Below are 27868 nucleotides of genomic sequence, written 5' to 3'. Positions count from 1 at the left end.
AGGTGCAGATGAGGAGACCAACGTGCTCCCAGAGGCTACACGTGCTCACTGAGGGACAGGTAAAGCTACAAGGTCAGGGTCTGAATGTAGCTGATTAACCTCCAAAGCCTGTGCTCCAGGCTGCCATGTAATACTCTCTCGTTGATATGGGGGAGGTGGGTGGGGTGGTAGAAAAAGGGACCAAGTCCAAAGAGTGGTATGCTGAAACAATGAGTCTCAGCGTCCTGCCTCACCGCCGCCCCCCTCCCCACCCCCACCATTGCACTTGGCTCTAACCACTTCCTACCCTTCCGGGGCTCTACACAGGTCTGGCCTTCGTGCTGGAACACCCTTCCTACCCCACTCTTCACAGAGGAACACATCCTCCTCATTCTTTAGGAGCCTGCCCCGAACACCGAGTGTGGTTCGGGCTCCTCTTCCACGTGCTCCCTAGTACACTGTCCCTCCCTGATGAGATGAAAGCAGGGGCAGATGGCATCACTGGTCTTCACACGAAACACCCAAGGCTGGATCCAGTGCCTCACGCCTAGGGAGCTCAGGAAATACTGTGGACTTAAGAACCTAAGTGGCTCCTGAGCACCTACATTTTAAAATACTTTTTATTTTAAAATAATTAAAGAGTCACAGGAAGTCGGAAAAACAGTGCAGAGAAATCCTGTGTACCCTTCACCCAGTTTTCTCCAAGTCATACCACCACACAGCTCCCTCATGCGACCTCCCCCACCTTTGTGATCAAACCTACAGCCTGCCCCCATCCCTAACCTCTGGCAAACATTAATCTGTTTGGCATGTCTATTAATACTGTTATTTTGAAAGGGCTGCATAAGGGGACTTGCACAATATGTGACCTTTTGGAATTGGCTTTTTTCACTCAGCATGATGACCCTGAGGTCCGTTGTAAATGTGTGTATCAACACTCGGCTCCTTTACATCGCTGAGTAGTATTCCATGGGCCGCACCACAGTGTGCTTACCCACTTACCAACTCAGGGACATCGGGATCGCTTCCAGTTTTGGGGCTATTACAAATAAAGCTGCTATGAACATCTGTCTACAGGCTTCTGTGTGGGCATAATTTTTGTTTCTCTAAGATAAACACCTAGAAGTGAAATTACTAGAACGTACTAGAAAGTGTTTGCTTAAGAAACTGCCAATGTTCTTGAGTGCTCGTACCATTTTATTTTACATTTCCACCAGCAATGGATAAGAGACTGAGTTTCTCTGTACCCTCTCCAGCATTTGGTGTCATTTCTATTTTTAATTTTAGCCAATGAAGGATTTCATTGTTTCATTTCCATTTCCCTAATGGCTAATAGTGCGGAATACCTGCTATATGCCATCTGTGTATCCTTTTAGGACGCTCTCTCTTCACATCCTTGTCCCATTTTCTAATTGGATTTTTTTTTAACCTGTAGAGTTTTGAGTGTTCCGTATCTTTCTAGATACGACGGCTCCGTCAGATGTGTAGTTTGTAAACAACATTTTCTCCCACCTGTAGTTTATGTTCTCATTCTTTTAACAGGGTCTTTCACAGAGCAAAACATGTTTAATTTTGATGAAGTACAATTTAACCATGTCTTTCTGTTACAGACTGTGCTTTTAGTGTCTGATGAATGCTTCAGCAAGCCCGAGATCCAGATTTTCTCCTGTGAGTTCCAAAGCACTGTAGCACTAAGTTTCACATGTAAATCTGTGATCCCATTTGAGCTACTAGCTCACGTTCAGCCTGAGCCCTGGGCTGGTACCCTTGCTGAACTCATTATTATCACTGTTGTTACTGCTGTATTATTTGGTAGGTTCTTTGGGATTTTCTATCTTGACCATTATGTCTATCTGCAAAAATGAACTGCTTTATTTCTTCCTCTCCTATCTGTATCTCTTTTACTTCTTGTCTTAATGTGGTAGCAAAATTTTCAGTACTACGCTGAATCAGAGCGGTGAGAGTGGATACCTATGCCTATGCCTTGTTTTTAAGGGGGAAAGCATTCAGCAGCTAATTTTAAATAAATCACTTCTGCTGGTATGATGATGAACCCATAAAATACCACTTAGGTACTAACAAACTACTCTGTAGTTGAAGGAAAGACACCAATGTCTCAATCATGAGCAATTATTATCAATTCTCTTGTAGTCTGAACCCAGGGACCTCATTTCTATTGTTAAATGTTCACATTTCCAATAAAGCTAAGGCTAGGACCTATTCTTTTTTTTTTTTTTTTTTTTTTTTTGTTTTACAGTTTATTGAGATCTATTGCACATGTCATAAAATTCATCCAGTTAAAATATACAGTGCAGTGGTCTTTAAGATGTTCACAGAGTGTGAAAATATTCTAGTTAGAACATCTTCTGCACCCCAAAAAGAAACCCTGTACCCACAGCAGTCATTCCCTATTCATGCCCACCAATCCCTCCACCTCAGTTCCTGGCAACAACTAATCTACTTTCTGTCTCCATGGATTTGCCTATTCTGGATAATTCACATAAAACCATACAATATGTAGCTCCTCTCACTTAGCAAAATGTTTTCAAGGCTCACACAGGTTGTGACATGCATCAGTACTTTCTGACTGCGGAGTAACATTCCGCTGTATGCACGTGTTGCTTTGTGTATCTGATCATCAGCTGATGGATATTTAGGCTGTCCCCACTTTCTGGCTGGTATGAGTACTACTACGGACGTGCACGGACACAAACTGTACGTGATTATGTGCCTAATAACTGTTATTTCACTGTGGTTTGGAGTTCCATTTCCCTAGTGATTAATGATGTTGAGCATCTTTTCACATACTCATGGGCCACTTGAACCATTTTTGAACCATTTTTAAATTGGGTTGTCTTTTAATTACTGAGTTGTAAGAGTTATGTATTCTGGATACAAGTCTATTGTCAACTATGATTTGTAAATGCTTTCTCCCGTTCTTTTCACCTTCTTGACTGTCCTTTGATGACAAAAGGTTTTAATTTTGACCAAGTCCAATTTGTGCTTTTGGTGTTGTATCTAAGAAACTACTGCCAAGGTCATGAAGATTTATTCCTGTTTTCTTCTAGGAGTGTTATAGTTCTCTTATGCCTGGTCTACCATCCATTTTAAGTCAATTTCTGTGTGAGGAAGGGGTCCAACTGCACTCTTCGGCCTGTAGATATAGACTTGCTCCAGCACCATTTGAAAACACTATTGTTTCCCCACTGAATTGTCTTGACACACTGGTTGAAATCAGTTGCCCATGGATGTATGGGTTTATCTCTGGATCTCAGTTCTATTCCCTCGGCTTTATATGTCTATCCTTATTCCAGTACCACACTGTCTTGATTACTGTAGCTTTGTAATAAGTTTTGAAACTGGAAAGTGTGAGTCTTTTTTCTTTTTCAAAATTGCTTTAGTTATTCTGGTTCTCTTGCATTTCCATATGAATTTTAGGATCAGCTTGACAATTTCTGAAAACAAAAACAAAAACAAAAACCCCAGAAAACAAAAAACCTGCAAACAAGGAACTCTGGGATTGGGATTGCATTAAATATGTAGATCAATTTGGAGAATATTGCCAATATTAAGTCTTCCTATCTATGAACACAGAATGTCTTTCCATTATTTAGATCTTAATTTCTTTGAAAAATGTTTTGTAATTTTCAGTGTGTAAGTTAACTTCTGTTAAATTTATTCTGAAGTATTTTTTCTTTTGGGGGTTATTACAAATGGGATCATTTCCTTAATTTTCACATTGTTTATTGCTAACGTACAGAAATACAATTGATTTTTATTTTTTGATTGTGTATCCTGTCACACTGCTGAACTTACTTATTTTAAAAGTTTTTTTAGGGGATTCCTTCAGATGTCCTATATACAAGATCTCATGTAATCGGCAAACAGAGCTTGCTTTACATCCTCCTTTTAAATCTAGATACCTTTCCTTTTTCTCGAGTGATTGTCCTGACTAGAATCTCAAGTATGATATTGTATAAAAGTTACAAGAGAAGACATTCTTGTCTTGCTCCCGATCTTAGGGGGAAAGCACTCGGTCTTTCTCCATGAAGTAGGATATTAGCTGTGGGCTTTCTGCAGATGCTATTTACTGAGGTAAGAAACTCCTACTGCTAAATGCTTTTATCATGAAAGGGTGCTGGATTTTGTCAAATGCTTTTTCTCTATTGAAATGAACATGTGGTTTTTGTCCTTTGTTCTATTAATGTGGTATATTACACGAACTTATTTTACCATTTCCGGGATATTCTTTTGGTCATGGTATATAATCCTTTATCTATGTTGCTGGATTTGTTTTGCCAGTATTTTGTTGAGGATTTTAAAATCTATATTCACAAGGGATATTAGTTTGTAGTTTTTTTGTGAGGTCTTTGGTTTTGGTATCAGGGCCCCAAAGATCCGAACAAGGTCCAACACTATATTTAGTTGGTATAATTCTCTTAATAAGAGCCCCACTCTCCCTTTTTCCCTCATGCCATTCATTTATCTGACAATGAAAACAAGGTTAATTTATCCTGTTAAAAAATGTTCACGTTCCAGTTTTGGCTGGAATACATGTATGCTCATGCATCTATTTCACTCGTTCTTCTATCCCTCATGCTTCCTGTACTGTGGGAGTTAGATCTGATCCAGGCTGCTGCGTACTTACTACTGCATCATAGGAGACACTTAATGTCCGGCTATCCCATTTTCAGTGTTAAGACTGATCTACGGGCTCAGGTGTGATCAGCCTGACCTATTCACTATAAAGTTCTCCATCAACCTATTACCTAAGGGTTTCAGCAAACACTGATGATTGGTGCCTAGGTACAGTATCTCAGGAGAAGTTGCAACATGGTTATTTTTTATTCTTTCAGTTCTTCCCAGGCAAGGAATTTTTGTCGTCACAATTATGAACTCCAGGTCCGATTCCTAGCTAGGGTGGCAGAGCCTCCAGGTGCCACTGGGGAAGCCCCGGAGGGACCTTTGCTTGCCATGGGAGCTGGAGGGTCCTCCCAGCACTCGAGGCAGACGCCAGCGACTCTGCACGTTCCACATGATGCATTCTACATTAGAAGAATGGCCTGCATCCCACACAATTTGTGAAAGTCTTGTTAGGTATTCAGGGAGGTGTAAACCTTCATAAATTACCCGTCAAATGAGACACTGTCCATCTAATATTTCGTTTGCCGTTGTCTTGAGAACTGTTCATCATTTCAGAAAAGTCATGTTAGTAACAGCAATACAGTTTATAATATTTGAGTTGTGCTCTAATACATCTGTATACGCCAGCTTTCGTGACTGTCACATTCGACATAATTCCATACACGAGTGCAAACGTCTGACTATGTTTTCCAGTGTAACTGTGCTCAGGCATCTACATGCTCAAACAAACAAACACCGTCTCGCTAACCCCTCCCTACTTCTCACTCATATCATGGTTAGGACTTTGCACGGACCCCTTCTGAAGTGTGCACTCGCTTAGGTTACCTAGGAGTTTCACTCCAGGAGAAGTAAAGGAGATCTCACAGAGCATCTGTGTCAACATGGGCAGCGAGGTTGAGAGAGCTGAGAATTACTATCTACTGAAGGGATAAAAATCCACTCCAACCCCCTTGATTGCGGTCCAGGGCTTGTTCTTAAATCTTGCCACCCTACTCTGGTTACATCACAGCCAGAGCACTGCACTGGGATTTGACACCCGAACTGCCTCTTTATTAGTGGCTGGTGACCTCAGGCAGGCCATCTTGTCTCTGTTCCTGTCTATAAAATAAGGACGTTAGATCAAACAAGCTGTCCCCAACCCTTCAACTACTTTTTATTATTCAGCCTCCCCACAGGATTTCTGAAGAGTGCCAAAGAGACTTACCAATTATTATTTATTGCAATAAATTAATTTCCCATTTTTTAACTAATCAAAGATCTATAACTGGAAAACAGGATAAAATAACAATGGCAGTGAACACTCACTTATTACGGCCCCACAGTGAACCCCCAGGCTCCCATTACTACCACACTGGGGACTCCAAATTGGGAAGCTCTGTCTCAGCCAGACACTAAGGTCTCCCGCTGGTTCTTGTCTCCTCCCTCAGAGCACAAGTCTCCTGTCGTAGATGCTGCCACCCTAACCTGCTAAGATCTTGGATGAGACATGGTCATACCCCATGCTGTTCTGGAAAAGTTCTGAAGCTGTCCAAGAGTTTAGATGACTACCATGAATGACATGAAACAGGCAAGACAGTTGGCCTACATCCCCTCTGGGAAAGTACTTCTGTGAAATGCGTGGCCCAGGTCCTTGCAACCTGAAGAAGCTGGGTAGCTAGGGTGACTAGGAGTCATACCAACTCACTGCTCCACTTAAACGTCTCTATTCACCAAGACTCTAACAACTTGTCGCAGACGCACGGAGGCCAGAGAGGGGGCCAAGTGGCAGGATGGTTATGGCTAGAAACCTGCAGAAGCATGGGCTGGCTGCCCGCTGGGGGCTCTGTACTCACCAGGGAGGCTGCCGGCTCGTGTGCGGGTGCTGTGGGTGAATCCGGAGGGGGTCCACCTCTCTGGCAGTGGCAGGTGGAAACTCCCGGTGGGGACTGCTGACACTAGCCTTGTCCCAGTGCTCATGGATAGGTGTGATGATTCCAGACACGATGCGAGACCGAAGTTCCTCACTGTTCTTGTAGGTCCTGTAGGAAGGAGATGAGGTGTCAACTGCTTGCACCTGGCTGGCAGCCCTGTATACACTATTCTGGCAGCGGCGGCGGCGACGGCGGCGGCAATGGCAGCCCCGACAGTTCTTGGCTTTGCGCGTGGACTGTTTGCAAGGGTGGGAACGGGCCGCCCGGCGGACCTGTGTGAGGGGGGCAACAGCCCGGTGTCGTCTCCGAGATTTGGGCCTAAGCTTCTTAGGCATCTGAGTTGCCCCTCCTCATTTACCACCCCATTAGAAAGAGGTAACGGTGCAGGGGCACAGGGCCTGGACTGGCTACTCCTCTGTACCTGCCCAACCCTATCCTCAGCCTCATTGTGTGTTCATCACATGTCATGGGAAGGGTCATGAACGGCCAAGGCTCCCTGGGGAGGATGAACCAGATTCCTGGTCCAGGTAGGCAGGGCTCTGGGGTCTCAAGGTCCACCTCTGTCACCAACTCAGAGTCCTTGGAAGGCTGCGCTGGGCCTCTCTTCTCTGCCTGTGACAGCCAAGCACTGTGAGCTGTAGCTGAGGTGTTGAGGTAGGCGGAGGTAGCAATGAGTGGGCAGTGCTCTAGAATTCCTAAAATCTGGCTTTAAAATGAGCCATATCCTGGGCCAAAAAGCAAATCTTACAAATTTAAAAAAACTGAAACTGTACAGAGTATGTTCTCTGACCATATGGAATCATACTAAACATCAAAATAGAAGTCTCTAAATACATGGAAATTAAGCAACCCAATTCTAGATAACGCTTAGGTCAAAGAGGAAGACATGAAAAAAAATACAAAACACTGAATAAAAATAAATATATAACATATTAAAATATGTGGGATAGGTGTGCCTGGGTAGTTCAGTCGGTTGAATGGCCGACTCTTGATTTCAGCTCAGGTCATGATCTCAGAGTTGTGAGATCGAGCCCTGCGTTGGGCTCCCTGATAGGCCGGGCCTAGGATTCTCTTCCTCTCCATCTGTTCCTCCCCCAACTTGTGCACTCTCTCTCTCTAAAATAAATTTTAAAATCTTAGAAAAAAATGTGGGGCTATGGCTAAAACAGTGTTGAGAAGAAACTTCATAGCATCAAATGCTTACATTGGAAAAGAGGAAAGAAATCGATAATCAAAATTCTGACCTCAAGAACCTAGAAAAAGAGCAAATTAAACCTGAAGCAAGGCTGAAGTAGGGAAATGATAAAGAAGAAAAATCAATAAAAGAGAAAAAAAGGAAAATGAGCGAGAAAATTAATTTTAAAAACCTGGTTCTTCCAAAAAATAAATAAAATGGACAAACTTCTAGCACGATTGCCAAACACAAAAAGAGAGGACACAAATCACCAATATCAAGAATGACACGGGATATTACAACACATGTGTTGTCACTGCAAGGATAATAAGAGAATGCTAACAACAACTTCAACAACGGAGAACAGACCAATTCTTCAAAAACCACAAACTAACAACTCAGCCACAATAAAAACGATAATCTAAAGAGTTCTACTACGGTAACAAAATTCATAGTTAAGCACCCAGAACAAGAAATCTCCAGAGCCAGATGATTTCAGTGGAGAATGCTACCAAACACATAAAGAAGGATTAACACCAATTTATAGTCATTTCCAGAAAATAGGAGAGGAAGAAACATTTCCCAACTCATTTTATGAGGCCAGGATTGCCTCACATCAAAGCCAGACAAAAGAGAGCACAAAAAACAAAACTACAGACTTGCATTTCCCATGGACTTGGATGTACAAATGCTCAACAAAGCACTAACAAGCTGAATTTAAAAATATATGAAAAGAGGGGCGCCTGGGTGGCACAGCGGTTAAGCGTCTGCCTTCGGCTCAGGGCGTGATCCCGGCGTTCTGGGATGGAGCCCCACATCAGGCTTCTCCACTATGAGCCTGCTTCTTCCTCTCCCACTCCCCGCTTGTGTTCCCTCTCTTGCTGGCTGTCTCTATCTCTGTCAAATAAATAAATAAAATCTTTAAAAAATATATATATATATATATATATATATATGAAAAGAATCATACACCCCAGGATTCACTGCTGGTATGCAAGGCTGGTTGACAATTCACAAATCCTTACCATATCAATAAGCTAAGAAAAATCATATGATCCTATCAATTCATGCAGAAAATGCTTTGACAAAATCTAACATGTAAATCCATTCATGATAAAAACTCTCAACAAACTAGGAACGGAAGGGAACCTCTTGGGGTTCATAAAGAACACCTACAAAAACCTATCGTTAACAAAATACTTAATAGGGGCGGCTGGGTGGCTCAGTAGGTTAAGCGTCTGCCTTTGGCTCAAGTCATGATCTCAGGGTCCTGGGATGGAGCCCCTCATCAGGCGCTCTGCTCAGCAGGGAGTCTGCTTCCCCCTCTCCCTCTGCCTGCTGCTCCCCCTGCTTGTAAGCCCGTGCTCTCGCTCTCTCTCAAATAAATAAAAACCTTCAAAAAAAACCCCACAATAATATACTTAATAATGAAAGACCTGAGTTGACTGGAGGATATTTCTGAAGCTAAGTGAAAGGGAGAGACCTGGGAGTAGGGAAGGAGGGAACAAAAGTTGATCTATGACTTTTTCCCCCTTTTAAGGTTTATTGGAATGGGAATAGAAGCAAAAGTCTAACAAATTAAGTTTTTTTCCCTTTAACTGGGAAGCCACTGGGCAGGTAAAAGTGGCAAATATGGACTGTATTCCTATATGGTTTTGGTGGTACATACTTGGGACTTTAAATATTGAGTTTTAGAACAAGGCTGCTCATGTATATGGGGCAATAATGATACAACAACTAATATTTACTGAGCGCTTACTATGTGACAGGCACTGTTCTAAGTCCTTTATATATATTAACTAAATAAGTTTTCAGAACAACTATCAGTTACAAATCCAGTAAATAAAGTCAGAAATTGAATGAAAATAGTAATAAAAATAATGAAAGACTGAATACTTTGCCTCAGAATGGGAACATGGCAAGGATGTTCTCTCTCACCACTCTTAAATAACGTAACGCTGAAGTTCTAGCCATTGCAATAAAGCAATAAATAAGAAAAAGGAAAAAATATACAGATTAGAAAGCAAAGAATAAAACTTCCCTTTTTGCAAATGACATAATAGTCTACCTTGAAATTCCCAAGAAATCTACAAAAAACCCTCCAAGAACAATGAGTTCAGCAAGGTGACTGCATACAAGATCAGCACACAAAAAAACTGCATTTCTATATACTAACAACGAATATCTGAAAACAAACAGCAGAACACAATTCATAATCAGCCCCTCCTCCAGAAAAGAAACAGCAAAAACATAGTCAGGATCTACGTGCTGCAAATTACAAAATGATGATGAAAGAAAGAAAGAAGGCTTAAATGGAGATATACCATGTTCACAGTAAAAATGTCAATTTTCCCCATTATAGGTTTAATGATTTATAGGCTTAATGCCACTCCCAGCAAGGTTTTTATTGACACAGACAAGCTTATTCTAAAGTTAGTACAGGAAGGCATGGACCCTAGAATAGCTCAGACTATCTTGACAAGCTAAGTGGGAGGAATCATTCTACTCAATTTTAAGGTCTACTATGTAGCTACAGTCATCAAAACTGTGTGATACTGGCAGAGGGACACACATAAAGATCAATGGGAAAAAATAGAAAACCCCAAAACAGGCCCACATAAGTGCAGACAACTGCTTCTGAAAAAGTTGCAAAAGCAGTTGAACGAAGGAAGGAAGAACAAATGGTGTTGGAGCAATTGGACATCCATAGGCAAGACAATGAACTTCTGTCTAAACCTCACACCTTCTATAAAAAGTAACTTAAAACAGACCACAGACTTAAATGTAAAATATAAAACTCTAAAAAGCTTAGGAAATCTTGGGGACCTAGAGCTAGGAAAAGCATTCTTGACACCAAAAGCATGAGCCATAAAATTGATAAAATAAATATTATCAAAATTAAAAACTTTGTGAAAGATCCTGTTAAGAGAATGAAGAAACAAACTATAGGCTGGGAGAAAACATTTATAAGCCATCATCTAAGAAAGGACTTGCATCTAAAATATATAAAGAACTCTCACATATACAACAGTAAAAAACCTCCAACAATCCGTTAGAAAATGGGCAAAAGACATGAACAGACACTCTGCCGAACAAGATACATGGATGGCAAATACACACCTGGAAAGACGCTCAACATCATTAGCCATTAGGGAAGTACAAATTAAAACCACAATGAGATAATACTACATATCTATCAGAATAACTAAAATGAAAAAGAGTGACACCAAATGCTGGTGAAGACGCAGAGAAAGGATATCACTCATGCACTGGTGGTAGACATGTAAAACAATACAGACATCCTAGAAAATCATCTGGCAGTTTCTTAAAAAACTAAACATGCAACTGCCATTGTGCTCTTGGGCAATTACCACAGAGAAATGAGAATTATGTCCACACAAAGCCTGTACCTGAATGTTCATACCACTTTTACTTGTAATAGCAAACAACTGGAAACAACTAGATATCCTTCAAGGAGTGGTGCACCCATACCAGGAACTATTATTTAACTTTACAAAGGAACAAACTATTGACGCAGGCAGCAACTCAGGTGGGTGACAAGGGCATTATGCTGAGTGAGAAAAGCCAATCCCATAAGCTTAAGCTTACATACTGTGTGATTCCATTTACTTTTTTTTTTTAAGGCAGAGATTTTTTTAAAGAAGATTTTATTTGTTTGTCAGAGACAGAGAGAGAGTGTGTGTGCGCGAGACAGAGTACAAGCAGGGGGAGTGGCAGGCAGAGGGAGAAGCAGGAGCGAGCCCAATGCAGGACTCGATCCCAGGGCCCTGGGATCATGACCTGAGCTGAAGGCAGATGCTTAACCGACTGAGCCACCCAGGAGTCCCTTAACATTTGTGAAGTAAGAAAATTCTAGAGATGGAGAGTAAGTGGTTCCCAGGGAGGCTAGGGATGGGGAGGGATAGTGGGTGTGGCTATAAAAGGGCATTAAGAGGGACGCTTATGGGGGCAGCTGGGTGTCTTAGTCAGTTAAGCATCCGACTCTTGATTTCGGATCAGGTCATGATCACAGGGTTGTGAGATGGAGCCTTGCTGCTTCCCTGACCAAGTTGGGTGGAAGGGGTAAATCTAAATCTTCTTTCCTTTCAGCCAGATGAGCTGTGTGTGAAACAGCTGGGAGGCCTCCGATCTCCCTATGTAGGATGCGTGTTTATCTGCAGAACTCAGGTCTGAAGTTCTTGCACAATTTCTAAGCCTCAGTAGCACTGCTATTTTGGTAGCAGCAAAAGTCAGCCTGTAGTCTGTCATCCTTCAAGGCCAGAAACAGAAGGGGCACGGCAGAAAGGAACGGATTTATACTCCTTAGCAAATCAGAGTTTGCTCACCAAGGGGCACACACTCCCACCTAGCGTGGACAAGACACGCCATGATGACCTGACAAGCAGGGCTAGATGGGGCAAGGTGACTGGAGACAGGCAGTTCAGTGTCGCTGGCAGTACGACAGAGCAGGGAGGGCGGGCCTGATGATCAGGAGGCAGATCCATACCCCAGCTCTCAGAGCCTCAGTTTCCATGGAGACGATTCCCGGTGATGAGAGATTTTCCCCTTTGTATGTTTACTAAGAGCTGCGGCACCCGGCCCTGAGATGCTGGGCCGACATCTCGTTTTGTTCTCAGAGCACTCTGAGGTAGTACTGTTGGTTCCGCATTTCACAGTCATCAAAAAACAAAACAAAACACTCCCCCAGCACAAAACCCCAACAAATGTATTTTAAAAATAAATAAATGGCGACACTGAAACCGTTTCCCTCAGTACTGCTAAGGGGACTAAATGCTGTCCTGAGCACGTAGAGCCCCCCAGGACCTGGGCTCCTCCACAGGTTTCATCGCCTTCTCCCGCAATACAATTCCAGAATGAAGACGTCAAGAGAAAGGCTCCACGTCCTCTCCTCACCCACTTCAGGGGTGCGGGGGTCAGCGAGTGGGCAGCACCCAGAATGGCAGCTCTGGCTGCTGCTCCGGGCTGGCCTCACTTCCCTCCATTCCATGGCCCACTATGTGCAGAACAGACCCAGGCCCTGCCCTCAAGGAGCTCACAGGCCAGGGTGGGGGAGACCAGCTCTAATCATGAAATACCCACTTGTTAAATGTTTAAGATGGTGTTACAAAACCTCAAATGTGGGGGCGGGGGCAGGAGAGGCTTCTCTGCAGAACTGATGTTTCAATGGGAACTGAAGGAAGAACCGGAGCTGGCTGTGTGAGGAGGCTGGGGAGAGTGCCCCTGGCACGGGGGGGGGGGGGGGGGGGGGAGTGTGGCATAGTGGCCAAGGCACAGCAACCAAGGGGGACAGGGTGGCAGGGGTTAGGCTTTAAGCCTCATCAGGGATTTTGTTCTCTATCCTAAGAGCAACCAACATTCACTGGAGGGGTCTGAGTATTTTTCAGTGTAAAAAATTTTTTTAATTGTGGGAAAATACATTTAAAATTTACCAGTGTAACCACGTGTAAGCGTATAGCTCAGTGCTGTTAAGCATGCAGATTATTGCACAATCACCACCACCACCCATCTTCTGAACTCTTCATCTTGCAAAACTGAAACTCTGTACCCAGTAAACAATAACTCCCCATTCTCCATGTCCCCAGCCCCCCGGCACCCATTATTTCCCTTTCTATCTCTATGAATCTGACTACTATAGGTATCTAAGTGGAATCATAAAGTGTTTGCTTGAGTGGTTAATTTTGCTTAGCTTAATGTCCTCAAGGTTATTCCATGTGGAAGCATAAGTCCAGCTTTTCCTTCCTTCTTAAAGCTGAATTGATGGAGGTAGAGACCACATTGTATGTATACCACTGAACGTATATGCTACATTTTGTTTATCCATTCATCTGTTCTAGGGATTCATGGATACCTACATGGCTTCCACCTTCTGGCTATTGTGAATAATGCTTCTATAAATGTGAATGTACAAATATCTACTCTGGACCCTGCTTTCAATGCTACTGGGTATAAATTCTTGGATCATATGGTAATTTAATTTTGTGAGGAACCACAACACTGTTTTCCATAGTGGCTGCACCTTTTTATATTTCCACCAACCGTGCACAAGGATTCCAATCTGTCTGCATCCTGGACAACACTTGTTATTTTCTGTTATTTATTTATTTATTTTTTTGGTAGTAGCCATCCTAATGTATGTGAGGTTGTATCACTGAAGGATTTCAAGCCAGGGTTTCAACCATGACTATGTTTTAAAAAAGCTGGTCTGACTACTACGTGGGAAATCAACTGAAGGGTGATGAGCTGGAGCAGAAGTAGGGATCTCTTCACATAAAGGCTTCACGGAACGGGGGCAGAGACAAAGGGGTGGCCTCAATCATGGAGGCAGATGGTATGCAAGCCTGAGAGGAGTGGAATGGGTTCAAAATGGTTATTCCTGATTAGATATAATAAAATGCAACAGGGTTTCTAGGCAGTTCTGATGACTGTGAATTTACACTGATGCCAGGCTTCCTCTAAAACCAAGGAGGTCAATGAGGATGGCAAAAAAGCCCCTACGATGGGATAAAGTGGAAATATTTGGGCCTAACCATGTAACAATTTCATTACACTTATGGAAAAAGAAGCATTCAACTAAGTACCCTCTGAACGTAAATACTCGGGCTATATACGTCCTCAGTGGGACACAGCTGAATAAAAAGAACTGGAAAGAAACTGTATCTGAAACTTTATTTGGTTGATCTGTTCTTCGCTGATCCTGATGTAGCAGGTCAGCAACTATGTGTGTATTTTAGGATCAAACAAATGAGTACACATGTTGATGCCACTGGAAGTCGGAGTTCTCACCACAGAAGAGAGCTGAAGTACAGAATAAAAGAGTAAGAATCCCATGCTGTTAGATTAAAAATGAAAGCATCAGTTTAAAATTTAAGAAAAGACTTTAAGGAAAAAGATTCCAAGCTCTATTCCCTCACTGAAAGGGCCTGAAAACAATGGCATCCTTACTATTAACGAGCACATTCAAGGCCCAGATTTTGGTTTTTAAATATGATTCCCCACTAACAGAAATCATGGCTCCTCAGAAAACCAGCTGACTTCAAGGCAGGGGCAAGAAACTTACAAGGTGAAGGTGGAACATCTTACTGTGTCAGAAAGTATGAAACACTCTACAAATGATGGCGACATGTCAAAAGGACAAAGGAGGCAGCCTAAAAGGGTTCCCACTGGTCAACTCTGGAACAACTCAAGCATCCAAAGAATGACAGAAACGGACCATAACTTAGAAAACGAAAGAATCCTTCAGTCTACACTGGTATTTTAAAAAATAAAGGGAACAGGAAGAATAGAAAACTTTTTTTTTTTTTTTTTTTGTAAAAAGTGCTGATAAATGTAGAAAGAATGATTAAGATAGAAAATTACTGTCTTACAGTTATCACTGTAGTAACAGACTCAGGCAAGAATCATCAATCGATGCCAAGACCTCTGGATGAAGACTGCTCGGAAGCAGGGTACTCATGGTCTGTTGGTATAATCCCACAGATCACTTATTAAACACAAAGGAAAACAGACGCCCTTACGAGAGAGAAAGCTGGCAGACACCACCGAGTGATCAAACTGCACACAGTCAACGAGACAGACGTCTGCTCCTGACGTGAGACACTGAGAACACAGCCTCACCGATGCAATGCTCTTGTCAAAAATGTTCAGTCTGAATCAGATGATGAGCAAAGAACCTAATCAACCTGATCACTAGGGAACAATCTGAACATTCTACATGATAACTGACCTGGAGTCTTCAAAACTACCAAGGCCAGGGAACACAAACATCTAGGAAACTGTTCTGGATTAAAGGGAGTTAAAGAGCCACGAAAATAAATGCACTGTGGGATCTTTGGCTGGGTAAGAAAGAACCCTCAAACCAAAAAACCAAAAGACCCCAGGATGACTGCAGCAACACCAACATGGGCTGTGTATTAAGGGATGCTTCTGTACCCTCGCTACGTCTCCCAAGTGTGAGAACTGTGTCAAGGTCACATCGGAGGCCGCCCTCATAGGAACGAGGAGATACTGCTGAATTATTTAGGGGTAAAAGTTCAACAGAGTCTGGAGATAATTCTCAGGTAGTTCAAGAACACAAAAGCACACAGAAACACTAGGCAAAGTTGGCAAAACGTTAAAAACTGGTAAATCTAGGTGACAGATCCATGGGTGTTCACCGTCATTTCTGCAAACCATCTCTTCTGTGGGTTCACAAATTTCAAAATAAAAAGTCAAGAGAATGAGAAAATAAGCCAGACTGGGAGAAAATCTTTGCAAAACACATATATGATAAAAGATCGTTACCCAAAATATACAAAGAACTCTTAAAACTCAACAGTAAGAGAACAAACAAACCAATTAAAAGATGGGCCAGAGACCTGAACAATCACCTCACCAAAGATATGCAGATGGCAAATAAGCCTACGAAAAGACGCCCCAAGCCGTATGTCATTTGGGAACTGTAAATTAAAACTACACGCTTATCAGAATGGCCAAATCTGAAAAGCTAACAGCACCAGATGCTGACAAGGATGTGGAGCAACAGGAACTCCCAGGCTCTGCTGGTGGGAACGTGAAACGGTAGCGCCACTATGGAAGACGGTATGGCAGGTTCTTATAAATACAAACATACTCGGGGCGCCTGGGTGGCTCAGTTGGTTAAGGGTCTGTCTTCAGCTCAGGTCACGATCCCAGGGTCCTGGGATTAAGCCCCACGTTATGTTGGACTTCCTGCTCAACGGGGAGCCTGCTTCTTCCTCTCCCTCTGCCCCCTCCCCCCGCCACCCCTGGCTTGTGCACTCTTGCTCGCTCACTCTATCTCAAATAAATAAATAAAATCTTAGGGGAAAAAAAAAGGTAAACATAGTCCCACACTGCCAATGGTAAACCTGAATGTCAACTACGGCATCTGGGTGAGAATGTGTACTGATGCAGGTTCTTCTGTTGTAACAAGTGCACAGAATGCTGATAGTGGAGGCTGTGTGGGGGTGGCTGCAGGGGGAGGTGTTCACAGGAACTCTCTGCACTAGCTGTTCGATTCTGCTGTTCACCTAAAGCTGCTCTAAAAAATTAAGTTCATTTTTTAAAAAATGTTGGAGGTGGAGACCAGAGTAGGCACACCTTTTCTCCAGGAGCCTACTGTGACTGACCCCACTGGCCTGACTCCACATCTCCCCTGGAGCCACCGCAGCACTTGTGGACTCTCGCTTCTACCATTTTACTTCACGTGGCATTTCCCCTGTGAATCTTCTCTTAAAATAAATTAAAAACAGAAAAGAGAATTTAAACCTTGCAGATAATCTACTCCCACTTCTTCATTTCACGGATGAGGACATGGAGGTCAAGAGAAATAAAATGTCCAAGTTAGAGGTCTGGGACCTGGGTCTTTGGACTCCTGCTCCAGTGCTCTCTCCCCTATAGCTGACTGCCTTCATGACACAGTACTGGAAGTGACTATGCCCAGGAGACAAAGATCATTCTATTAACTTTTCCTGACTCTCTGGACTTCTCCACCCCATTCCACTGTCTCTCTCTTCTTTTTCCCAGGGAGAAGCCGTCACTTAGAAGTACCTGTGGAAGTCAGCCAGGTGTTCTGAATCGATATAATCATGCAAATTCAGCGTCAAATCTGATACCTGCTGTGACCCACTTTCCTAGAAAAATGAAAACAGAAAACAAGACTGGGGACATTTGGGAGAATAACAATTAAATAGTCAAGTTAAAGAAATACGCATGCACAAAGAAACACACCAGGAATGTCTGTAATACGCGAAATACCCTTCCGGTGCTTGGGGACTGCTCTGATTTAGAAATATTGCCTTTCTGAGACAGAGCCCAGTAAACCTACTTCCCAGGCTCTTTTGTAGCCTGGCCACAGGCATGTAACTGAGGTGCCACATGGATGCACATCTTTGACTTGGAGGTGGGCAACATGGAAAAGCAGACCCAGCAAGGCGCAGACATCTTGCTAACAAGGGGAGCGGCAGAGGCATCGGTGGCTCACAAGAAGGGGCTCGAGGGCCTGTAGCCTAAGTCAGCACCTCATACCTGGGCAGTGGCAACAGCAGTGATTTCCATGGTGTGGTTTTGAGGCACTGTCTTGAAAGCCCAGCCTTGAACCTATTTCTCTAGCCCTTCCAACAATTCAATGGCTATCCCAGTTCTTGTAATAAACCAAATCTGTTTAACTTGAGGGAATTTTGTTATTTATAACTAAGAACTCTGTCTGATACAAGATCTAAATGTTGGTCGAAACAGAAACGGATAAGACGAACACAGGGGAAGGGAAGGAAAAATAAGATAAAAACAGAGTGGGAGGCAAACCGTAAGAACTCTTAACTATAGGGAACAAACTGAGGGTTGCTGGAGGGGAGGTAGGGGGATGGGGTAACTGAGTGATGGGCATTAAGGAGGCACTTGATGTAACGAGCACTGAATATTATACACAACTGATAAATCACTGAATTCCACCCCTGAAACTAACAATACAGTATGTTTAACTAAACTGAATTTAAATAAGGGGGAAAAAACCAAAAAGGGATAAATAAATTCTGGTATTACAGAATACTAAATAGTAGTTAAAATGAATAAGGTATATCTATATGCATTCCCATGTAAAGACCCCCAAATATATTGAGAGAAAAAAGCCAGGCACAGTGCAATACAGACTGCATGCTGCCTTTATATGAACACACAGGGACAACCAGGAGAAACTTAACAAAAGAGTCACTGCCCTTGGGGTGTTTACAGTCCAGTGGCGGAAGACAGACAAACCACAGGACAACTAAGTACATAATTACAAACTGTGGTAAGGACCAGCAAGGAAAATAAAATGAAGTAGAGAGGCATAATTTAGATTTTTCTGGCAGGTGAGAGTAGGTAGTCAGGATTATACTTTTTGAGGAAGTGAAAAATGAGAAGGAATGAGCAGGGGCTGAAGGGAGAAGGGTGTATGTGAGGCAGCCCACGGTGGTGGGGAAGAGTTTTCCATCCCTGGAAATGAGAAATGTAAGGGCGCCACGATAGCAGGGAGCGAGGCTTATCTGAAGAACTAAAAGTAGCCCCCTGGGCCTCCAGTAAGCTCTTTTCCGTCCCTGTTGTCACCGAAAGGATTTACCCTAATTTACGTAATCATTCCCCTGTGATGAAGTCCCTCCCTTGGTAATACCAGAATGTGAAGGAACATCTTTGAGCACAAAGCTTTTCTATATGGAGGATTCCTGTCTTGGTTCCAAAAGTAGGGTCACTGGGTAAAGTCCTCACAAACATTTAAGGCTCCCGCTCCGAACTGTTGAGTGGGCTGCACAAAGGCGACCCCCATGTCCGCTCCCACCAGCAGATGCCAACATGTCCCTGAGACTCACCAGCACATTGATGATCACGCTGTTCTCCACGGTGACAGCCTTCACAAGGAGCTTTCTGGACCCATCCTTAGACTCATACCGGAGGACATACAGGTCTTTATTGCTATTCCATTCGGCCGGCAGCAGTTCTGATTTCTTATCATCGGGGCCTGGCTGAGAAGACATGAGGGTTGAGAGGAGGAAGATCTTCAGAGCTCAACACAGAGCTACGAAGGACCTTGCAGGTAACCTAATCCCACTTCCTCATTTCACAGATGAGGATACAGAGGTCAAGAGAAATAAAACATCCAAGTTAGAGGTCTGGGACCTGGTCTCTGGACTCCTGCTCCAGTGCTCCCTCCCTTGTAGCTGACTGCCTTCGTGACACAGTATTGGAACCTGACCAGAATCTGCAGCCTTGGTTTGATAAGAATGTCCTCTCCACCCCCCTGCCAAAAATAAGGCCAATCGCCTGAAGCGATACCGTGAAATTCTCATACAGTGTTTTTCTAAGTTCAGAACCTGGACCATCTGCAGGAGGATCACCGAAGTGTTGACAAAAAGTAAAGATTCTAGTGTATTCCCCTCCCGACTACTGTAGTGGTTTCACAAAAATGATGAACAATTTTCATACACACACCAAATGGAGCACAGGTACAAGATAAAACATCAGTGGACACCTGTGTGTCACCTGCTTAAGAAACAGAACACCGCCACTGCCAAAGCCTTAAGTAGGGTACTCCTAATGAATCTTGTTCCCCTCACAGGTCATCGCTACTCTGTATTTTTTAAAAGGTCTTTACTTTTCCTTATAGCTGTATTACTATACATACAACCCTAAAAATATATGGCTTCACATGTGTTTGAATTTATATAAATGGCATCACCTTTATCGCTTCCTTCTTCATTCGATATTGTGAGATTTCGCTGTGTCAACACATTTGACCACATACAGTCTACTATACAGCGCTCCACTGCAGCACAGTTCACAACTAAAGTGTGGCCATGTACGCGCATGCTGCCAGGTACACACTCGCTTGTGAATGCCTATGCGGGCTGTGTACAGGCTTGCTGCTATGAACATCTGTGTATTCGTCTGCTAGTACACAGGTGGATGAATTTCTATAGGGTATGTGTGGGAAAAGAACTTTGAATCTATAAGATAAAGTCAAACTGTCTTCCCAAGAGGTACTGATTTACACTTCCACCAACACCCTATGAGAGTCCTTGTAGTTCCATGTGGTCGGCAACACTGCCACCGTCTAATTTTAAAATTTTTGCCCACCTGGTGGGTGTAGAAATGCATTGTGAGGTGTAAAAATGCATTGTAAAAATGAGTTGTGAGTTCTTCTTTTTCCTTTAAACCATCCTAGGACTTTCCTTTTACACACTGAAGTTTGAGAAATCGTTTTCAAGCATTTCCATAGGAAAAAGTAATCAAGTGATTCCTAGATGGGGAAAGATTTCTTAAGATCCAAAAACAAAAAAAGCACTGTCTTTGAGACTTTCCAAATTGAAAGCTTCTGTTCAACAACAGACATGGCAACACTAACAGGCAGCCACAGGCTAGGATGAGATGTTTGTGTGGCTACAGATGAAAAAGAACGAATAACTAGCACATTAAGGGAATGCCCCGAAAATGAACAATAAAAATTGGGAACCTATTTGAAAAACTGGCAAAAAATAGGAACAAGCAAAAGAAAGAGCAGATAACAGTATACAGAGGGCTGTTCAACTTGACCACCACTCAGACAACTGCAGGTTGAAATGATGAGGTTCCATGCCACACCGGTTTTATCCATTTCTCTAGTCTTCGTTCACGTGGGTGTGGGGACAATGGGGACCCTCAGACACTGTGGTTGGCCACTTAACACTGCTGCAAATCCTCTGGAAAGCAGTCCGGCAGCATGTGGCGTGCTCAGGTAAGCAGACACCCTCTGACCCCAAACCTCCATTCTTGGAGGAAACCCGGTGCACAAAGGCACAGCGGACATGACAAGGAATCTTCACCATAGCCTTGTCATGAACACCAAAGTGGAGGTGAAATGAAAAAATACGCTCATAGTGGAATACTATATAGGAGTTAGAAGGAACAAACTAGATCAAACTGTAGCATCACCGATAAAGGTAAAAAACGTAACTTAAAATGATAACTTGAAGAATGTAACTTCAGGGGTGCCTGGATGGCTCAGTCTATTGGGAGCCTGACTCCTATTTCAGCTCAGGTCTTGATCTCTTGACCTCAGGGTCATGAGTTCAAGCACCGTGTTGGGCTCCACGCCGGGCATGGAGCCTACTTTGGAGAAATTTTTTATATATATGTGTATACACACATATACACACATATATATATACCCACACATACATATATATAAAAAACTTAGTTTTTTTAGAAGTTAAGAAAAAATGAAATTTACAGCCTGGTATCATTTATGTAAAAAAATTTTAAAACACACAAAAATAATCCATGTATTTTTTTCACAGATACCTATTTATACGGCTAAACACAGAGCAAGTGGATTGGGAAGCTTTGTACTCAGGAGAATACGGTGGGAGGAATTGGACCAAAGATGAAGAACAGCAGAAGACAAAGGTCCATCCCCGCAGCCCTTACACACACCAAGAACAATGGGAGGCCAAAAGCAGAGAATCATCGGGGCGCCTGGGTGGCACAGCGGTTAAGCGTCTGCCTTCGGCTCAGGGCGTGATCCTGGCGTTATGGGATCGCCAGCCCCACATCAGGCTCCTCTGCTATGAGCCTGCTTCTTCCTCTCCCACTCCCCCTGCTTGTGTTCCCTCTCTCGCTGGCTGTCTCTATCTCTGTCGAATAAATAAATAAAATCTTAAAAAAAAAAAAAAAAAAAAAAACAGAGAATCATGGGCCTCTCCTCTTTAGTTACCCTTGGTGCTCAGGAATCCAATGGGGGAAGTGGTCCCAAATACAATTCGAGATGTTGCAACTGGCATGGTTTAAAAGCTGGCTGGATGACAAAGAAACTCACAAGCCTGAAGCAAAGAAACCAGAGTAAGGAAAAACAAAAGTGAAACGAAAGAAACCAGTCTCCCAAGCGAGAAAGAAACAATCCCTCACCTCCAACTGGGTCTATTTCCTGTAACAGGTTTAGTGGATTTAAGGTTTACTTTGGAAGCTACGATTTTGATAATGTGCCTTGTCTTTGTTCTGTCAGAGGCCTGTGAATTTATATGTATGTCTTCCACATGCAGCATTTAACCCACCCGAATCTTTCCTTGGAATATAGATAATCTAGTCTGCTCAATCTTCCACACGCCGGCTGCAGGGGAACTGAAGGTCCCGGCCCAAGGGCTGCCCTGATATGGGGAAAACAGGTGGGACCGAGGGACTGGCCCTGGTGATATCAGGCCAAATTTGGCATTTCAACTGTGTTCTAGGTCCTGACCTCAAATATCAGGCTCTCCAGAAAGCTGCAACTGGAAAGTAGCCAAAGCACACGGCTGTGTAGTTTAATACCCTCAGATGAAAAATTTAAGGACTGAGAGGGGCTGAGAATTGCCTAAGGTCACAGTAAGTCAGATGCAGAGCTGGGTTTGGCATTCGGAGCTCCTGGTTGCTCGGTCTATGGCTGGAGAGTTTTCCCAGCCAGATCCACTAGACTGGCCCCAAGAAAGTAAAGATGGCTGTCCACTTAGGCAACATCCTAGGGATGGAAGCATTCTTCAGTGGCCATGAGTTCACCCCTGGGTCTCTGGGCTAAAACGCACTCAAAGAAACACAAACAGATCATTTTGGGCATTTCCTCTCTTTTCTCATAACCTTTAGATTCCTACAACAGAAAACCAAATTCTCGAACTTTTGTCTATAGCCTTCTCTAAACCCCTTGCCACCTAACCACCTTGACACCTCTGTAAAGCTCTTAGGAGTGGTACTGACTCCAAAAAAGTAATCCAAATTCAAATACTGGATTTTTACTGAAGCCAGTGGCCTCACTGCTCTTCTAACCGAGTTTTACATACACAACTGCCCTGCACAAGAAGAGATAAAACCAAAGAGAAAGGGGCGCCTGGGTGGCTCAGATGGTTAAGCGTCTGCCTTCGGCTCAGGTCATCATCCCAGGGTCCTGGGATCGAGCCCTGCATCAGGCTCCCTGCTTGGCGGGGAGCCTGCTTCTCCCTCTCCCTCTGCTGTTCCCCTGCTTGCGTGCATACTCTCTTTCTCTCTCTCTCTGTCAAATAAATAAATAAAATCTTAAAACAAAAAAAAACAAAAAACAAGAGAAAGACAATTTAGCTTTCTAGTTAACTGTTAATATACTATATGACGAAGCACATACTTTTGGGAACTTCCTCTCTCATCACCCCTACAAGGATGGGGCACAGGAGGTGGCTGGAGAGGCAACATAAACATTCTCTGAGTACGGCAAACACTCTTGGTCTCAGTGGAGTCTGCTGGTCCCAGGCCAGAAAATTAAACCCGCTCTTAAATAAACTAATAGATACCTCTCTAAAGGGCTTCTCCTCCCATGGAAGTTGACTCAGCAGAAGTCAGAGGAGGACAAGTGCAACCTGAGCTCAGGGAAAGGGCACAGAAGCAAAAAGACACACCAAAGAGCAATACAAACACCGAGCCCCAGAAGCCACGCATGATTTAGCTCTGGGGTGGACACATGGACAGTGGGCAGTGCCTTTCAAAACCCTCCTCCCCACTCTCCCTGGCCTCCAGCAAGACATCTGGGGCCCGCATCTTTTTCTGGCCTGCATGAACAGAGTGGAATTAGGTGGACCTTTAGGAATCAATCAAGGATCTTTTATTTTTTTTAAACCAGTATTAAAATGAGATTGTATTCTTTCTGCACATTTCACCTGAAAAATTGAGGCCCAGAGTATTTGGCAAGGGAATGATACCAAAGGAGGCAATGACCTATATGAACTGATGTCCCTAAGCTGTTAGAACAACTCAGAGCTTTGGACAGGTGTGTGAAAGGACGAGTGGTGGGAGCAGACCTGCAGTGTTGATATGTCCCTGTGAAATGGGGAGAAGAGACGGAGTTGCACAGGCCCTCAGTAACAAGTTCCTGTTCTGGGGGGAGAGATTCCAACTATGTCAGAGCAGAAATAGCTAGATGGGAGTAAACAAGGTGAGATCCATGAGGAGAGGCAGAGAGCAGGGCAGACCCGTAAGATCTGAAGGACAGGGGGAACTGAGAGCCCATGGACGAGCCCCAAGGGCAGGACCAGGTAAGTCTTCCTCCCCTCTCCAATCCCACTGCACTCCACGCCATTCTATACATCAGCTTCCTGGACCTCCTAGGCAAAGCTGAAATGAAATGACAGGGGCAAGTGAAAGAGTCATTCAGGATTGGAAAGGTGAAGTGGGGCAAGTGAGGAAACATGAAGTTTCTGTTGGGGACACTATACACTGGAGAGGGAGCCCAACACTCGTGGGTGGAGATGCCATCTCCACCGGGTCCCAAGGCCTGAAAGGCAGAGTAAGTGGAATGCAGTGCAGGATGGACAGAAAGGCCAAGAACAGAGCTATCTGGGAGGAAAACGTGGTTCCTGTTTCCAGGTGTGTGTGTGAATCCCCCTTTTTTCCAGCCTTACATCCAGTCCCAGATTCCACACGAGGGGACAAGTACGTGTGAGCCTGGAGGGGGGTAGGGATGGGGGATACTAAGGGTGTATCTGGGGTCCCTGTGAGATACTTGAGGTCTGGGACAGAAAAAAAAAAAAAAAAGGAGCCAGACATCCATGACAGTTCTTGTCCTTCTGATGTGACTCCTGTTGGTGGGCATTAAGTGTGAGAGCGGGTGGTGGTCTTGCTCACTGCTCTAAAGGACAAAGGAATGGGGCAGCCAGGGAGTGCAAGGGAGTGCCTGGCTCTCAGGGCTCAGGATGTGTAAACTGTGTTTGAGGAGGGATCCTTAAAGCTCTGTGTCAGGAGAGGAAAACTTAAGACGCCAGATGTACATCTGAGAAACTAAGAAAGAATTAGGGAGTTAGATCTGAAGCAGTTACAAATAAGAGTAAGGTTAAAACCTCACCATAAGAGATGCAAAGGGTGAGGTGCCCTACTCCCCAGAGCTGATCTAGGTTCTGGGGATGAGAAGAATGGAACAGTGAGGGTCAGGCTAGGAATCCTGCGTGTATGTGCGGTGTGTGGCTGGGACCGTATTTTCTCTGATGAAATAGAAGAGAACTGAAGGGGCAGAAAGGGGGCCAGGCCCAGTTCTCACAGGAAGCTAACGTGCAGGATGATGTAGAGGGTGAAAGTCACAGGGAAGGGGCAGGGAAGATGAACAAAGGCTCCCCCAAAGAATTATGCAGTAGGCAGTGCCCAGCAGTCCTGGGGCTCTGCGGGTGTGATGACAAGGCGACAAGGCCCCCAGCTCCCCCAGCTCGGAGGGGCAGAGCCTGAGGGTGGGAGAGCAGGAGGGGCTGACCCTGTAGGGGCAGCTGTTGGGGAGGTAACCTTAGCTGGCTCTCACATCCGGGGTGCAGGGGTGTACCTGTGGGGCGGGGGCGGTGCGGGATGGTGGCTGTTTCCCAGAACCTGAGCTGGGTATGACACGGTGAGTGGGCTGCACTGGGCCCTTCAGTAAAAGGTGAAAGGTGTGTGTGCTCTCTGGGCCCGTGCTGAGGAGTGAAGAAAGCGTCCCTGAGTGGGGCTGAACAGATCAGAGCTCACCCGTATAAGCGTGCTTGGATTCTGATTATCCGGTGGATGTCCCAGTACAGTATTGAGTACCGCCCTCCCCTCCCGACGCTGTGTGGGAAGGAGCTTGGTGGAGTTCAGGCAGGTGAGGAGTGCTCAGGGGAGCTACGCCCCGTCTCAGTGTCAGGTCCACACGATCCTGGCCTGGGAGACAGCTAGGCCGTGCTGAAGCGAGCTTCTGTCCTCCGGTTTCCAAACCCTGTTGCCCCGGCTCTGTTCTGAGGGACGCTGGGCCGGGCCGGCAGAGCAGCTCCCCGACCCGCAAACCAAACCAAAGGTGCCAGGAGCCCCAGCGCCGGGACTCGGGCGGGGCAGCGTCAGGCGCTCTGCCCAGAGCTCCGGTCCTTGGATCGGGAAAAAAGACACCTCACCCCCACCACCCTGGCCCCAGGCCGGCTCTCTGGAGTACCTGGTCGCCGACACCCAAGGCGTAGTAGCCGTGCGTCACCACCTCCCAGTGCAGAAAGCAGATGAGCGCGTCCTGCGCGCAGGTGATGGCCGGCGCCGCCGACGCGTACAGTACCTCCAAGCCCGCCATGTGCGCCCCCGGCTCCTGCGGGCGGAGGAAGGAAGGGAGACAGTGCCGTAAGCCGTCTCGGCTCCGCGACTGCTGAGGACTACCCTCCGCTACTCCGCCCGCCCAGGCCTCGCCCCACCTGCGGCCAAAATGGAGACGCCCGGGGGCGGAGCGCGGCCGCCGGAAGTAGCTCCAAGCGCCGGCTCAGTAGCGCGAATGCGCCGGCCGGAAACTGGAGCGAGGCACTTAAAGGTTCCGCCAGGCCGCCGGCAGTCGGGGCGGGGCGGGGCGGGGCGGGGCTCTTTAAAGCAGTAATCTCCTTTTTCCAGGTAGTTGGAGGGCCCGCCACAGACAGGATGTTAAATTAGGTCGCAGGGAGAGGCCACGTTGTTCTGAGCCACAGACCTCCCATCCGCAGAACGGGATGGGCATACGCTGGCGGGGGAAGAGTTTATAAGATATGGCTAAAATATATTCATAATAGTTGGCACGTATGCAGCTGGCACGTACGTGCCACATTATTCTAAATGCGTTACTTGTACTCATTAATTTAATCCTCACGACCCGACCCTATAAAGTTGGTATTAATGATAGCCCTTTTGACAGAGGGGTGAATTTGACCGCGATGACACAGCCAGCCAGTGCGTGGCAGAGCTGGTGCTGGGACCTAGCAGTCTGGCTCCCAGGGTAACGTTTATTGTGTGTTAGATGCTGTGCCAGAACCTTTACAGCACCCTATCAACAACTCTGTGAGGTATGCCCCATTATCATCCCCATTTTGCACATGACAAAACCAGCTCAGAGAACTGAAGCCGTTTGCTCCAGGAAGACTCAGCTGCTGCTCCCAGGGCGGGGGCTCCTAATTCACTGCCAAATTTCAATCATTTATTTGCCTGTCTCCGTGATTTTTTTTTTTTACCGCCTATTATTTCTTCAACACGTTTCTCAAAACTCACTTGTTGTTGCTCAAATTAATTTAGTTTTCCCATCCCAGTCAGCACCGCATGGCAAGCCACCACCATCTCTCATTTGGATGCCTGCACCAGCCTCCGAACCACCCTAGTCCATCTCTGTCTTCCTCAAGCCTGTTCTGCACTCTGCATCTAGAGATTCTGTTAGGACACAAGCCAATGACATCCTTCCTCTGCTTAAAACCCTCCCAGGGCTTCCATCGCACTCAGGGAAAGTAAAGTCCTCCCCGTGGTCTGCAGAAACCATGTGCATATGGTCTGTGCCCTCCCCCCACTCACCCCTCTGACATCATCTCCTCCAACCTTTCCCTCATCCCCTGCACTCCTGGCTGCAATAACCTTGACTTCCATCCTCTCATGCCCACATTTGATCCAAAAGCAAAGCTAGTCAACTTTAACCTCAAAATGTATTCTGGATCAGACCACTTCCTACGGCCTCCAAAGCCTTCGCCCTGGTCTGATCCTCTAGCATCTCATACTTGGACTATTGCAGTAGTTTCCTAACCAGGTTCCCTCTTCCACATGTTTGGTTCTCCAGGTCTCTGCATGTACTGCTGTCTCTGCCCAGAATGCTCTTCCCCCAAACATCTGCATGGTTTGCTCCTTCATTTTAAGTGACTCCTTCTCTCGCCTCCTCCTGGCT

General features: G+C 44.9%; 1 protein-coding gene across 1 annotated transcript in view; it reads right to left on the bottom strand.

The window, feature by feature from the left end:
- PSMF1 (proteasome inhibitor subunit 1) overlaps positions 1-26455 on the bottom strand; it is a 41898-nt gene extending 15443 nt beyond the window's left edge. The window contains exons 1-5 of the mRNA XM_026503193.4: positions 26394-26455; positions 26147-26290; positions 19068-19220; positions 17275-17357; positions 6456-6641 (exon numbers count right to left, since the gene is read on the bottom strand). Coding sequence (XP_026358978.1) covers positions 6456-6641; positions 17275-17357; positions 19068-19220; positions 26147-26275 — 551 coding nt within the window. The 5' untranslated portion in view covers positions 26276-26290; positions 26394-26455. The remainder of the gene's footprint in view (positions 1-6455; positions 6642-17274; positions 17358-19067; positions 19221-26146; positions 26291-26393) is intronic.
- Between the last annotated feature and the right edge of the window lie 1413 nt (positions 26456-27868).

This window comes from Ursus arctos, unplaced genomic scaffold (genome assembly GCF_023065955.2).
Source record: "Ursus arctos isolate Adak ecotype North America unplaced genomic scaffold, UrsArc2.0 scaffold_16, whole genome shotgun sequence".
Taxonomy (NCBI): Eukaryota; Metazoa; Chordata; class Mammalia; order Carnivora; family Ursidae; genus Ursus; species Ursus arctos.
Note: the sequence above shows the minus strand (reverse complement) of the source record. Positions and strands in the feature narration are given on the sequence as shown.